This window comes from Sphaerodactylus townsendi, linkage group LG02, assembly GCF_021028975.2.
Source record: "Sphaerodactylus townsendi isolate TG3544 linkage group LG02, MPM_Stown_v2.3, whole genome shotgun sequence".
Lineage (NCBI taxonomy): Eukaryota > Metazoa > Chordata > Lepidosauria > Squamata > Sphaerodactylidae > Sphaerodactylus > Sphaerodactylus townsendi.
This window is the reverse complement of record NC_059426.1, coordinates 116,602,737-116,618,646: the sequence shown is the minus strand read 5'-3', so window position 1 is coordinate 116,618,646 and position 15,910 is coordinate 116,602,737. Positions and strand designations below refer to the sequence as shown.

General features: G+C 40.5%; 1 protein-coding gene across 50 annotated transcripts in view; it reads right to left on the bottom strand.

Annotated features, from left to right (window-relative positions):
* MADD (MAP kinase activating death domain) overlaps positions 1 to 15,910 on the bottom strand; it is a 97,494-nt gene that overhangs the window by 45,613 nt on the left and 35,971 nt on the right. For 24 of the 50 annotated variants that reach the window (XM_048483847.1, XM_048483878.1, XM_048483889.1 and 21 more), the window contains 7 exons: positions 15,541 to 15,680; positions 13,268 to 13,369; positions 11,027 to 11,086; positions 10,496 to 10,598; positions 6,378 to 6,564; positions 5,008 to 5,158; positions 3,008 to 3,214 (listed from right to left, as the gene is read on the bottom strand). In XM_048483847.1, the coding sequence (XP_048339804.1) occupies positions 3,008 to 3,214; positions 5,008 to 5,158; positions 6,378 to 6,564; positions 10,496 to 10,598; positions 11,027 to 11,086; positions 13,268 to 13,369; positions 15,541 to 15,680 (950 nt within the window). Of the gene's footprint in view, positions 1 to 3,007; positions 3,215 to 5,007; positions 5,159 to 6,377; positions 6,565 to 10,495; positions 10,599 to 11,026; positions 11,087 to 12,355; positions 12,395 to 13,267; positions 13,370 to 15,540; positions 15,681 to 15,910 lie in introns of all 50 variants that reach the window. The other 26 variants (XM_048483863.1, XM_048483881.1, XM_048483884.1 and 23 more) reach the window with 5 other exon arrangements.

Below are 15,910 nucleotides of genomic sequence, written 5' to 3'. Positions count from 1 at the left end.
ACTGCAATGTTGAGGAAAAACCCCTTGTTTCTAATTTTATAAAATACTGATAACTCCAAATACACACCAAAAAAGGATGTCTTTAAAGATAATTTTAATTTTTGGACTTGCCTCCTGCTCTTCTAGCCTTGCACACGTTGAATATAATCCTTCAAACTATGTTAATCCAGACAAAAAGAATGTAAAATATTGGCGCACATTATACTTCCAAATATGACAGAGGTTTTTAGGGTTCTCCACAAAAAGGGCACAACTTTAGGAGCAGGCAAAAATGCAGCCCACTGATTAAACCCCAAAATACTGCAGTAGTCTACAGATCAGACAAGGTGCATATGGAAGATCCACCTCAGGGTCTTCCTGACTCCCCTGCGGCTGCTTTGAGAATTAAGTAAGTGGTTCTGAAGGAAAGGGATTTTTAATTCTTCCTTCCCACATTAAAGAGAACTCAGGTTGTGTCTGGGATCCCAACTCTCTATCCTGTGAAACAGGTACATGTGAGTTGTAGGTGCTCCTCAATTCCTTCATGTGTGTTACCCAGTTTGGTTTGTGACTGCAGCACATGTGGACAGGGGGCTTTAACCCCATACACATAATCTTCCTTATCTGAAAGATATGGGGAAGGGAAGTTTGGAGGGTACTCACAAGTATACACATGGGTTTTCACAACAGGTCAAGTATCATATGCACAGGACTGTTGAAGATTGGGAAAACAGTCCGCAAGGAAGGCTTAAAATGCTTCCCTACAAGTGCCACAGTCACAATCCAAATTGGGCACAGAGCAAATGGGAACTGAGGAGAACATGCATCTGACATGAGACATACACAGAACACAATGTGGGCTTATACTTAACAAGTGTTCTCAGCAAAGTGTGAAGCTCTGCAGCAGGGGCGGGGGGGGGGGGCAGAGACTCCTTTATTCTTGTGCTAAACAACTTTAGTCATTCCAGGTGGTGGCCTGTTGGCCCAGTGGCACAGTTTCAAATAAGAATGCAAGAAATTCCAGTAGGAACACTGCAGTTCATCCCCTCTCCCCACTTTTTCAGGCAGAAGCTGGGAATGCTATAAGGAGGACAGGAATCCCTGCTCTTACCACACCACAGTAGAAACAGTGCAAAAGATTACCAGGGCATGGGAAAGTACAGATAGAAATAGAATCAGAAATTGGAATGGAAATTGTTTGTAAGAGAAATAAGGAGGTAATAAGTAGTAAAGTGTATTAATAAATGAGGACTGAGATTTGGGCAATCATACTGAACAGTTAAGGAAAGCTTCTTTAGAAAAACTACCCACACTTTATTTGGTGAAAGGACAACAACTGCTGGGCAAAAGATAAGAAAAATGTTTTCTAGCTAGTTGGCTCTACCTATAGTAATAACAAAATTGACCAAACTATATTTTCACAATAGCCACAAGCATATGCAAAACTTACAAACAAGATTTCTTCCTTAACACCTCCAGTGTCAATTACAGCTGACCACACAATCGCTGCTTTGTTGAATGTATTGTTGAGAGCTTTTATAGCCAGAATGAACTGACTGTTGTGGTTTTCCTGGTTGTGTGGCCATGGTCTGGTAGTTTTTGCTGCTAACATCTAGCCCATTTTGCCCACATCTACGATTGGCATCTTCAGAGGTATATATGTTTCTCTGTGCCATGGAAATACATCTTATTACATGCCTTATTTCATGCCTCCTATTACATGCCAGCCATAGATGTGGGTGAAATGTTTGGAGCAAAGACTACTAGACCACGGCCACACAGACTGGAAAACACACAACTGCCAGATGCTCTGTTCCTTTCTATATCATTTAGATCTCTGCTTCCTTCTTAGGCATATTGATTGAAGAAGCATTGCATATCTGTTAAACAGTTACATGTGTATGTGTTGTGTGGGGGAATCATGTTTCAGAAACAAATCTGATATACATGATAATAATCTTGTATCTTTGTACAGACACTGGATGACCTTGCATGTAGTTGAACATCATTTCTCTTGTGCTAGAATTGATTTGTTTTCATCCATGGAATAACCATAAATGCCCAGACACTAGTCCCTCAGCTTAGCGGAAATATTTAGATTTTTTTTCCCCTAAACTGTTTCTTCCCAGTTGTTGCAATAAATCTAATCCAATTAAATTATACATTAATCAGAAGCAACACTCTACCAATATATGAATTTAAATACTGGAACACAACAGCTTGTTTAAAGGGTTTTTAACATATAAAGGAACAATGTTAGGTTTACAGAACTAATTCCAGTAAATTTCATTGAGAAAAGAGGAAGATTGTCCATCAGATGGGGATACTCCTCGGTCTGGGGCATTAGTTTTGAGGACTGATATATAAAGCCAAACTACTTATTATGCTGAAGATCCATCAGGATCTCCTAATGGGTTTTTTTGCCCTAAAAGACGCAGGTAGTAAAGTCTGGATTAAGACTACTGCACAAATGAGGTGTATGCCTCTGCCCTCTTTGTCTTGATCAAAACCAGTCCGCAGAGCTGCAATTAGGCCTGCAGGGAAAGATGACTGGCAAAGACTAACCCCACCTATACTGTAATTCTATATACACTTACTTTGGTATAAGTTCCAATTAACTCAGAGCTGTGGAAAGGTAAGTGATTTTCCTCTCAATTATTAGTATTTGTGTCCAAACACTCCTAAGAAACTATGTTTCAATTTCAGATAGCCAATTTTGCTTGTGCTAATCCCTGCCCACTTCGACTATTACTAATATCTTGTATTCCAAAATCTAACTGCCATCTCTGTCAATTCTATCACACAATTCCAAAAAGTATACTGAAGTGTAAGAAATAGGGGGAAATGTTGGGGGAATTCGGCTCAGTGAATATGTCTCCAAGATGCAAAAAGAGCATGTCTTTGCAATCCAGGTGAAAGTGAAGCATATTACGGCAGCAATGAAAGAAAAATGTTTAAATGGGGAGGATGCAAGTAGATTCTAATGCCAGTGCACAACCATTTTCCTGAATTCCACATAAATACACACCAATAGAAGCTACAAAATTCTCCTCCTTTAGACTCCTTGTGTCAAACTCCCTTGGCCCTTTCCCTGCAGGACTCGGTGCCCTTGGCATGAGATGGGGTACTGGCAGTTGCACCTTGGATTTCGGCTCCACCCTCATGGCTAAAATAGGGTCCTTGCCAACCGGAGTAATTGCTCCATCTGTTGGGCTTCGTTTCCTTTTCTCTGGTTCTTTAAAAGAAAGGAGAAGGTAAGTAGAACTCCCCTCAAAAAGTCAGAAGAAAAAAATGGAAAGGAAAAAAATTGAGAAAGAGAAGCAGGATTGGATAAATTGTATTAATTGTTAGTTTACAGATAAGGAAACAGTACTCACTTTTAGATATCATGCCAACAGATCTCACCATCAGCTAGGAGGTAGTGCTTTATAAAGAGGGTAAGGTCCGCCAAAAAACTACTGCTTACTACTTATAGAAATCGTTCATGCAACCCCTTCCCCCCGTGGGCTTAGAGGACATGACCACATAATGTATCCAGCCTTCATCAAAGCACTAGGCAAATAGAGAAAGATTCATGCATGAATTCTAGGAGACCCAATTAAACTGATTGAAGGCAGGTTCAGGAACAGATTAATATAACTATGCAATCCTCCACATAACTAGCTTTCACTGCCACAGAACAAGGTGATGGTCACCAGCTGAGATGACTACTTTTAAAAGTTAGGCAAATTTATGGAAGACAGTAAATTCATAGCCCTATTAGCCTTGATAGCTAAACCCAATCCCTACCTCTGAATACCAGAGGAGAGGAAGGCAGAAGGAGAGGAAGGCAGAAGAGGCTGTTGCCTTCATGCCCTGTTTCCAAGTGTTAGACATCTGGCAGGTCACTGTTAGAAGAAAGATGCTGGACTAGGTGGACCCCTGGTCTGATTCAGGCAGGGTTGTTCTTGTGTTCTCACATCTCATCGTCACACCTCTTCTTGCACATATTAGGTTATTCAGTCAATGCTTATACAAATTCAATCAAATAATGGGTCTATATCACTGCCAGAAAAGTAAATGAGCAATACAAATATTTATTTTGTATGCGATTTCTAGTGGAGATTAGAACTTTCTCCAAAACAAGGATTCCGTTTTTAAACAATTTACCAACATGGCCAGAATTCTGGAAAAAATTATGCCCGCTTAGCTCATTTGGGGAAAAAATATACACCCTCTTGTGTTTTAGGACGTTGTCCAAAGCAATGAGTTATTAGAGTTCGCCCATAAACTAACAACAAATGAAGGCTGGGCTTCTATCACAATGAAAAATAACATATACGGCCTTCTGCTGCCTCCATCCTGTTCTAGGTCATGTCTCCAATGAATGCCAGTTTGTGAAACATTTCTTAATTACTCTATTATATATGAGTTCAAACTTTCCTCTGTCTGGTATGAAGCAATGCATTCAAGGACTGCAGACGGTTATAAAATGTCAAAGCAGACTACACTTCCATAAACTCAAGAATCTTACTACTCAGGTTAAATTACTCAGCTATTTATTATACAATTTAACATGCTTTGATATGTTACCAAAAATGCTAATTTATATAAAGCATGTGTGAAAGTTAGGCACTAATTTAACATGTCTATTTCAAGTTAAGAAGTTTGGGGGAAAGGAAAACTTAAGACTTCTGATCTATGTCTAAAAATCTTTGTAAACCTAGTCAGAAAGTATCCAGCCATCTGAGGACAAAAGTTTTCCCATGCTCTCCCCACCTAATCCTCTGAAATCTAATTCCTGCAGGATCCATTTCGAAGAACCATCACGCAGATTGGTAGCCAGGGCTGAGTAAGGGACAGGATGATGAAATTAATCCTTTATGCTTTTGGAGAAGAAGGAAGAATGATTTCACCTCATTAGACGCACCAAGCTAGAACAAGCTAGAACCAACCAAGCTAGAACAAAGCTAGAACAAACGTGGGGCTTTCCACAGAATTTACGTTCCTTTTCTTAATATGATTCATTAATGGTTTGAATTTTCTTACCTTTGTTATAGTAGTGAGTATAAGCTATCTCCAGTAGGCCAAAGACACTAGCCATGCCCCCAAGTCCAGCATTCGCATACGACTGCTCAAGGCTTGACACGGTACATTTCAGCAAGTCCAACATCCCTTTATAAACCTTGCGGTTGATTTCCTGCAATGAAAACCCTCACAATGAAAACCATCACAATAATTTCCTGCAATGAAAACCTTCATTGATTATAAGCTTTTTTCAGTTTGAAAGTCACTATTTCCTTGCATTCTAGTAAATTTTCTGTAACTGGCAGCTACATTTTCTGCAAATGCTAAACAAGAAATTCAAGATACTTTCACAATTTCTGCAATTAATCAACTCTGTAGAAATGGATTAACCTGAGTAAAATGGATTAACCTGCTGTAGTTCCTATTTATAGTTTCATATTTACAGTTTTACTAGTGGGGCCCGGCCACGCTTCGCTGTGACTTCCCAGCAACGCAGCCACTGCCACATCTGGCCCCTGCTTGCGGAGGGAAGTCCGGCGGCACCAGCTCCACCGACGTCCCCGGTCGCGGCCTTCCTGAGGAGCACCTGCAGGGCCCTAGCCACCCACTGCTGTCCCGGTCTCGGCAGGAGCACGCCCTTGGCCCGCGCAATGTGTACCCTGTAGTCCACGGCGGCTGTGTACATCCTGAGGCAGGGCAGAGCTGATGCTTGTGGAGGGCTGCCGTGGTCTACAGGGTGCACGTTGCGCGGGCCGAGGGCATGCTCCTGCCGAGACCGGGACAGTAGTGGGCGGCGAGGCTGTTCCTCCGAGTGTCCTGGCGGTGGGTGGCTCGCCACCTCCTGGCGCCCCTGCAGTCGCACGTTTCTCCGGGGCTGGCCACCTGGCCTTCTCCCATGCTTGCTGTACATCAGGACGCGCCGCTGTGAGGAAGAGGTTTTTTCCGGCGGTGGGCGGGGTGCTTCCTCCTTTGGGCCATTCACTTGCTGCTTCCTCGGGCGGCGGGCGGGTGGCTTTGTCCAATGGTTGCTGTAAGTCACACAGGCATTCCGGCGGGAGGTTTCGCGCATGCGCACTGAATCACACCCCTGTTTGTGAGTTTTACCAGGCTGAGGTGTGTAACCTGAGCCTTGTGAGTAGCGCAAAACACGCTCGCACGGATGAGAAGCGTTGGCGGTAAATTTCAGGGTGATCTGTCCAGGCGTTTCCGCGTTAGGGCGTGACTAACAAAGTCATGGTTTGTTTTTTATATATATAAATAGGTTTTTGTATGGGTTTTAATGCTGTTAAAATATTATTATGCTGTTCGTATAATTTTATGTTGTTCGCCGCCCTGAGCCCCTTGAGGGAGGGTGGTTTATAATCAAACAAATAAACAGATAGAGAACTAACCACATCCTGGACAACATCTTGTCGCGCATCTTCCTCTGACTGGATGGTACGATTGAGCTTGCTTAATACGAAAACACGGAGTTGCTCACTCTCCAGAAGACGTCGTACTCTCTTCATGTTGAGCCAACCCACTCCTTGCCCATCTAGGACATTATGAACCACCTCTTTCAAGAATTGCTGGTTCTCACTACAAAGTGGAGAAAAACAGAGTACAGAATGAAATAGCAAGATTCCTGAATACTATATCTGTAGACATGGGCTGAGGCCTACCAGGTTTTCCACTAGTGCAATAAGGGGGAACTCTCCCAACTTCCCTCTTCACTACAGACCTGCCTCATGTGGCTTTTAGTACACATATGTCCTAACATCTCCAGCACAGCCTTCTGGGAGTTTGAAGGGGATATTCTTGTGCCAGTAGGAAAAGGTGGATGCAACCCCACCTTATTTGAGATGCTCTCATAGATGTCTCTCTCTTAGTTACCAAGTAAAATATGTTAGCACATCACAAAAATACCTCTATTTAGGCTATGGCAGCCTTGATACCACACTGCAAAATTGTACCTGATCATAATAACTTCGTAAGTGACTAAAATGGGCGATACTAACTTAGAAGAGTCTGCCAATATTTTAAAGGATACACCAATTCAAAATAATCTCCACAAACTGAAAAACTGGTCTGACCCCAGATACATTTCAGCAAGGAGTAAAGTGTCACACGCAGATGAGAACCACATACTTAAATGGGAGACACAAAAAGATATCACTGAGAAAGTTTTGTGGATCATAGTGCACAATAAATGCAACACAAGATTGATGGTGTGTGATGCTTGGTTACATGAGGCTATTCTTTTTTTCAAAACTTGGGATGTTGATGACACAGCACTCCTGAGCACTGGTAAAGTTTCATTTGAAATACTGAGTATTATAACCCAAGAAGCAGTCCTGGATTAATCATTAAGCAAAAGAAACACATGTTTAAGGCCTCTAGTAAAGAGGGTCCCATAGAGGGTTGTTTTTCTCCATACATCTGCTAGGTATCGAAGCAGATTCATTACGTCAGATTAAGTTTGAGAATATGGTCAAAGACTTTGCAATTAAAAATGCAGGAAAAACTTTTTGTAGTATAAAGTTAAAAGTAAGCAACAGTAAACATTGTGCACCTTTGATGCATGTACGGTAAGTTAAAATGCTATATATCTTCAAGGCAAGAAAACAATGGAACAATGGAAGTGTTTTGTTTCATACAAATAATTATATCTATTCATTAGAATATAAATATTTTATCATTTACTACTGTTTTATTTTGAATTACATATATAGTATATGGGGGTACCAGAATCTTTTCAGTGTTAAGGGCCTCTAAAAGTCTCAATCCAGCCCTGCTGTGAAGAATTCAGACGACAGCAATAGTGAAGGTAACTGGTTTAGAAGACATCACACAAGGAAAGATTAATAAATAATAAAGATGAAAATAGATAACAGCTTTAAATTATATGAAAGGATGTCAGAAGAAAAATTATGAACTATTGTTTGCTTAATTCTCCGAGGCCAGGACAAGAAGCTGTAGTTTCAAATTGCAAGGTCAATATATTTGGGTTAAATATATGGAGATGGAAAAGAGATTAGGCTGCACAAAGCTCTGGTAATTCCTTCATTGGAGTTTCAATAATACATTATTAAACCATCTGTTAAAAATGCTGCTGGATTAGGAAACCTATCACAGCACAGGGAAAGACAGGTTTAGATCCCTCCCACTCAGAGTTTTAACACAGGAACTTTCCCTTCCTATAAAAGCTCCCATGTGGTCTTCATCTGGTAGAACATGTCTTGCTCCATGTATCTTTATTTTGTGAGATAGGAAAATTGGCTGCTAGAAACATGTATTTCACTGCAATTGCTCCAGCTTTATGTTCAGGTCAAAGAATAGCCTTCCCTTTCTGCCTGTCATAAAGGTTGGTCATAGAAACAAAAAAAGTTACATTTGCTAGCAGGCTAGGGTTTTTTGAAGGCTGATAATAACTACGGATTTTAGGTTCAGCGGTGCTGGGCCTTGAGCTATCAAAAAGTTTTTTCACAGTCAGTCTTTGTGATATCTTAGTACACAATTTTATAATTTGGTTCTACAAATATTTTGATTGAATTGCTAATTAGACTTAATTATACAGAAGTAAATGATTATCTAACTTGTAGCACTAAAGTTCTATAAATAATATCTCCACGTAAAGCCAGATAATTGCATAATCTGGTGTAATAAAACATTCAGAAAACAATAAATATTTGAGGTCACTGAGTTTCTTTAAATTTTTGTGTAAAAACTTCTTATTTTGTAATGGTCAACTGATATGGGACATCAAGTATCCCACCATTCAGCGATATTTTGTTTAACCTTCTCCTTTTCCTCATCCCCACTCAGCAAAACTGACTATGCTTCCCCCAAGGGCAGAGGCGTAGCAAGGGGGAAAAGTACCCGGTGCACTGGTACATCCTCCGCCCCCATCCCACCCCTGAATGCCCTGTCCCACCCCTGCCACGTCCCCGCCCCAGAACGCCCGCACGGGCGCACGCCCAGTGCATCGCGCACACACACCGTCCCCTTGGAGCTACGCCTCTGCCTAACGGGCAGACAGCAGGGATGGTAGGGATCAGAGGCGTTCCTCCCATTGGGCAAAGTGGGCAGTTGCCCTGGGCGCTGCCTTGTGGGGGGCGCAAAAACTGCAGGTTCGTCTGTGGGATTTTTAATATTTTCAGTGTTTTTCCGTTTTTGGCCTGCAAAGGGTGCAGTTTTTAGGCTAGCAGCACCAAAATTTCAGGGATTTTTCGGGAGACTCTCCTGATGATATCAACCAGGTTTGGTGAGGTTTAGTTCAGGGAGTCCAAAGTTATGGACTCCCAAAGAGAGTGCTTCATCCCCCATTGTTTCCAATGGGAGCTAATAGGAGATGGGGACTACACCTTTGAGGGTCGATAACTTTGGACCCCCTGAACCAAACTTCGCCAAACCTGGGTGGTATCATGAGTAGGGTCTCACGAAGATACTCTGAAATTTTGGTGCTGCTATCTTAATAATTTCACCCCTGACAACAGGCACCCCCTAAATTTCCCCAGATTCTCTTTTTAAATCCACTCCCTTCCTGCCAATGCTTGTTTTCTTTCTTTCTTTTATTCTCTCAATGTCTAATAAAGGAGGAGGAGGAGGAGGAGGAGGAGGAGGAGGAGGTGGTGGTGGTGGTGGTGGTGGTGGTTAGTAAATCCACCCCCTTTGGCATGGATTTAAAGGGAGAATCTGAGGTCCCCAGTTTAAACATTGAAAGTGATGCTGTTTCAGGGTGGGGGATAATCCACTCCAAAATAGCATCACTTTCAATGTTGTTTAAACTGGGGACCCCAGATTCTCCCTTTAAGGTGGATTTAAAAGGAGAATCTGGGCTCCCTAATTTGAACACCATTGAAAATGATGCTGTTTGGGGGGGTGGAGTCCAGCATCACTTGTTTAAACGAGGGAGCCCAGATTCTCCTTTTAAATCCACCTTAAAGGGAGAATCTGGGGTCCCCAGTTTAAATAACATTGAAAGTGATGCTGTTTCCCCCAATTGGGGGGACTGGATATAACACCATAAAATGTTTTCATAGCAGTAATAAAATATTTTGAAAGAATTTTGAAAATGTTTTCAAAAATATTTCTGCTGTGTTCAAATTTGTGAGTTGGGGCATGTTCTATAATGTGATGGTGACTTTGAAATGACCTGGTGGAAAAAAATTTTGTTTGGTCATGGTGGGGGAGGGTAGCTGCCCATGAAGGGGGGGGGGCATTAAACTCAGGTTTTGCCCAGGGCTCCAGTTTGCCTAGGTACGCCACTGGTAGAGATGCAACTGAAGTGAGGAAAACATTCACAGATCCTTACTCCATTGCTATTAAGCTTGGGGGTGGGGGGGAGATCCATTCACAGATATCCCAATGTTTGGTTTCATTCAGCACTTAAGACTCAGGGTATGTGAACTGTTCAGGAAATATGAACACAGATCTCACAGCTCTCTTCAGGAACTAAGCAAGGGTTTTAAAGAATAGTCAAGCACATGTTCATCTTTTGGAAAAATAAAGTCATTTTGCACACTTCTACCTTGAATTACTAGTCCGACCCTGTGGTGAAGGAGATTCCCTCTTCACTGTGGGACTATGCTTAATAACAGAAGATTTCTGGTCCACAAGGGCTCTTCTATTTCCTGCATGTGAGAGGAGATAGGATGAGAGTATAGTCAGTGAAATGTGTATCCAAGTCCAAGGACAAGAATTAACTAAAACTGTAGTTAAAGGACATATGAAGAAATTTGAAAAAGCAGCAGCATATGCTGTATTATTGCATCATACATTGGCAGAAAACAGTAATGGAATGTGGTAGACACAAAAGAGAACATGGTAGTAAGAACAGAAGGTGAAAATGCAGGAAGCTTTGCTGCTTTGCATGCATTTCTGACACAGGAACCATCTTCTGATTAGACACTGTATGGAAAAGCATAATGCAGTATGGGAGAACAAATAATAGAAACTATGTGTTACTGGTTACCAGTGAGAAGTTGCCCAAAAAGACAGGCATAAGAATGCTTGCTGGGAGCTGGTATGTCATGCATATCTCATGATGCAAGGAACCCACCTTCATTGCTTACTGGCCCAGCTTCAGTAATAATCTCCATTATAGTATTTAGCCCAAATACTGGGACACAAAATAAACAATTAGTAGTGTTCTGCAAAATCACCACCATTTCTAAATATTTAGAAACGAATTAAGCTAAGGAATGTATTTATTAGGCTAGTCCAGATAAAAGCTTCACCTTGGAATAAACCAGAAGTGGGAAGGGACAAGGTAGTTGAAGAAAGACATTCCAACTGGCGTTGGGGACGGGAGAGAAGATGTTTCAGGTCTAGGTTTTGTTTGACTCACCTACAACAATTCAGTTTGTAATGCAGTTTGCATTAGTAGGGATCAGCAAAACAGTGACCTGTGTCCCTGTATGTCTTGTCCTGTACAGCCACATGTGCTGAATCTATATTTCTAAGATTCAGTAAGTCCAGATCTATACTCTGAAATAAATAGCTGATCTTTGTGGCTTCTGTCTACAGAACCCTAAGAATTATAATTCTAAATGGAGTCACAGACACTGAGTTTTCTCCCCACAGAACTACCATTTCTAAGGATCCTTGAGGGAAGACATGCCAATTAAAACCAGTGTAAGACTTATTCACATTTGCAGCAGACATATCCCTAACTGGAGAAGAAAGGTTATTTGAAGGTCCAGAAGCTCTTCTGAATCTTATTCAAAATAAACGCCTTGGGAATTACTAGTCTTTTTTCTTGCATCAGCAATGGGAAGAAAAAATGCTCTCCCGTCAGAAAATGAAGGAAGGTTAATAAGATGAAATTACAAGGAAAAACTGAAAATGATGGCATAATGTTACTATGGAGCAATCTATACCTGCTTTGTATTTCAAAAGACAACAAGAAAATCAACAATTATTTAGCACACACAAGAGTCTACCACCAAATCATCTCCCAAAATGAGAACTGACAAAGAGAAGGCAACATTGTGTGCTAAACTTTAGAAACTTTCAGAGGACACATGGAACAGAAGTTGTCAAGAAATGAGAAGGAACTGCAAAGGATGAAACACAAAACACACACAAAAATGGCAAAAACCATCACTGTTTTCTTCCAATGTGTGTTATCAATAACATGTTTTAACTAGCAAAAGATCTCTGCACAAATAAATATGGGAATATGAACAAATGGAAATATCCCCAGAGAGAAACCATGCAGAGTCTTCAAACAACTAATCACATTCCTTCTCAGTTTTAGTTTTATACAAACGCACACATAAATCTAGGAAAATTATTCTACCCAAAGCAAAGTCCAAGGCAGCAACACAAAACCAACTTTTGGCCTTTTAGTAATAAAGGTCAAAGGTTAGCAAGACATCATACCAACCTTCATCCACATCCCTTCCCACTTCCAGATTAAAGTAATCTTTACGATGAAAATGGAGAGGGGGAAGAAATAAATAAAATCAACTCAATAAAAAGAAAAAATAGTTTATTCTAATTATATAATAACTGAAAAAGCAAAACAAAATATTTTTCTGGTTGAAAAACTAAAATGCTTCAATGCAAAACAGTGACAAACTGCAGTCCCTTCTTTTCAATGACACTAAAACTAGGCTATGCTACAGGTAAAACTAGCGTGACATGACAGTACCTGCAGCTTTCATTCAGAATTCAAGGGTGACAGAAGCATTCTAATGTAATCTAGCTCCTATGTCTTTGAAGGGAAAGACTATCAATATTTCTTCTCTAGTGAATTTTTTTCTAGCTAGCAAATGTGTTGGGAAAGTTTAAATACCACTGCTTCAGGTAGAATAAGCCCAATTCCATAACAGTGCTCCGCATAACATTTTACATCCTTTATTAGAAGGACCATATTTGCAGACTGCATCTGATAATTCTGCAGTTCCAGCAAACAGACTAGGGTAAGGCATCCAGTAAGGAAATTTTAAACCCTATGGCAGCCATGTTGTCTGCTGCAAAGAGAAATGTTTTTCAGTAGCCTTCTCACAAAAACAGTAAAGCCTATATCAGTCCAAAAGATTAAGAATTTATAACTATTTTATAGTTGGAGAATGTATTCCCACTTAAGTACATTTCTTACAGCCAGTGTATTAAAATAATGGGAAGCAAAAACAATGCCCACCACATCATCCAAAGTGACTTGATAACCACAAGGAATATATATTTCTAGATTACCCTGTTTCCCAAAATGCCTTGGGGCAGGAGATGTTTTTTTCAACTGCTTGGCAGTCAAAGGGGGTTTGAAGGCAGTTAACAGGCAAGGAAAAATGGTTACCTTTTAGGCTAGGAAATGGAGTGTTTTTGTCTCTCCCGGCTTTGGTAGGAAGTGCTAAATTGGACAGGCTAAAGCTTGTGCTGTGGTTCTTGTATAGGCTACCTATAACAGAAAGAAAATGTATCGTGACCTAATTACCCCGTTACCTCATTCTGAAATACACTTTGTTGTTTATACCTGTGCAACTTTCTGTCCTCAGTAGTAAGGCTAGCTCTCTGCCAGAGATTGAACAGATCGTTGCTTCCTCTTTTTCTTTTTGCCTTCAAGTCGCAGCCAATTCACAGAGACCCCGTGGGGTTTTCAAAGGTGTAGCAAAGCTGTTGCCTCTGTATAGCAACTCTGGTATTCCTTGGTGGTCTCCCTTCCAGATACTGACCAGGACAGACCCTGTTTAGCTTCTGAGATCAGACAAGCCAAGCCTGTCCAAGTCAGGGTGCTTTCTCATTAGTGCATCACTTCAGACATGACAGTGGGCGAGTATGAGAAACTGAGTTAGAAAAACAAACAGGATATGCACCTGACTTGTGCTTCCTATGCTTCTCCATCCCATGCAAGCTTGTGGATTGTAAATTTGCTCTGCTACTGGGAAGATTCCACAAGATAACTTACAAGTGAGAGTGTGAGCAATGCAGAGAACAGGAAACACAAACCAGCAGCACTTTCTAATGCCCAGGATACCTTTATATCCAAAATCAATTTTAACAGAGAAGGACAAAAACTGCTTCATAGATAATAGCCTGTGTCCACAAAAACAAATATGCTACTTTTATGTGTGGTGTACATATTTACAACAAAAACATAGTGTAAAACCTTTTCCTTCTCAAAATTTTTTGAGAAGGAATTTAATTTTTGAGAAGGAATTTTTTAATTTTTTAAATTGTTCTAGATATAACAGGGCTTGTTTATTATTTAAATAAAAGATAAAATTAGTCACAGAATTGCCTAAGTGCCTTCTATTTGTGGTGTCAACATGAGAAGGCAAAACATTCTCTTGTGCAGATTTGTGATCTTTCTAGTTCTTTGGTTGGAGAAATGCAATTTGTGCTGATCACTGACATTTATTTACAGCTAAGATGTCTACCCAATGGATCTACAAAATGACTATAATAAATTTCATTAAAAGTACAGCATTTAACAAACTTTACCAATACATGATGAAAACAAGCCCAAAGAGAGGTACATAAAAGCAAGAAGCAAATAATTTATTTTCTGGAAGAAAATCTTATTCCGATTTTGAAAAACAGAAGGCAGCTAGTCGCGTAGGCCTCAGAGGGATTTCACAACCAGAATATCATCATCATAAAAGGCCCTGCCAACCTTAGCTTAGGAGGGCCTCACCAGACAATCTAAATGCCAAGTCAGCTTTGTAAAGGAGGTAGTGCTTTCAAAGGTATCGTGGTTCCAATCTATCTAGAACTTCAAAAGAGTTTATACCAAGACATGCAGTTGCACCTTATGTGCAGTTTATCATACTAGTTAGCCACAAATGATGAGTCTTAAAGAAAAAATTATATGCTAAGTGTCACACAGTATGCAGCATCCAATTAGCACTAAGGGTTAAAAAAACCCTCCAAAACAACTTTTCTGCCTAGCATTTTTTGGGTCCTGGATGGCAACAAACACTTTAGCCTTGCAACATTCCCCTGTCCTTTGAATTGCAAGATCCATGGCCCTATGCTAATATTTACCGGATCCAGCAATTCCCAGCTTGGTCAAGTCTCTAACAGCTCCCCTGTCCTGCTGCAAAAGCTGAAGTTAAGGGTGATGATGCAAACTAAACAACAGTCTGGTAAGCATCTCTCAAAGAGGCCACTTGGAATCAAGTGTATCATTTTCCTTACACAGAAGATTCTAAGAGAAATCCTATGATAAAAGGCTGAAGGAACTAGGTATGTTTTGCTTGAAAAAAAAAAGACCAAAAAGGGACAGGATTGCACTCATCAAATACCTGAAGGGATGTCACATAAAAAAGGCAACAACTTTTTTGAAGCTCAGCAGGTGAGACTACATCTGATAAACTCAACTCCCATGCTAGTAAATTTCAGCTGAGTTGAGGAGAAATTTCCAAATGGTAAAAGTAGCTTGACAATGGCAGTGGGCTCTTTTCACAGGAAATGTTCAATTGGAGACTGGTCAGTTTAGCTTTGACCAGAACTGGATAACCTAAAAACCTTATTCCAATACTATGATTCTATGTTTTTGTTTATGTTGCTCTCATCATCCCACTTCCCCCCACCTGATGCTGTTAATGTAAACAGAACAACGATACATACTAGCAAAAGACATAATGCCCCCAAAACCTTCACTGCTATTGTTGGAGACTGTAGAATTTGGAGAACTGGCATGAGAATCGGATTCTGCATCAGAATCGTTGCCCAGCTTTAAGCTGCTGGGACGAAGAAGCATCTGAGGCCTTTAAAAAAAAAGATATGGATTACAGTACTGAAAGCACCTTGTATCCTGCATCATAACTTGAATAATTTCATACCAATAATATACTTTTTTTAATATTCAACACCATTGTGCATCACACTAACAGAAATTTATTCTAGATTAGATTCTGTATGAAACTGAAGAGGCAAAAATTGCAAAGCCCTCATCTTCTGCAGATTCCAAGTACCAGAAGTCATAGTTTGAAGAGTA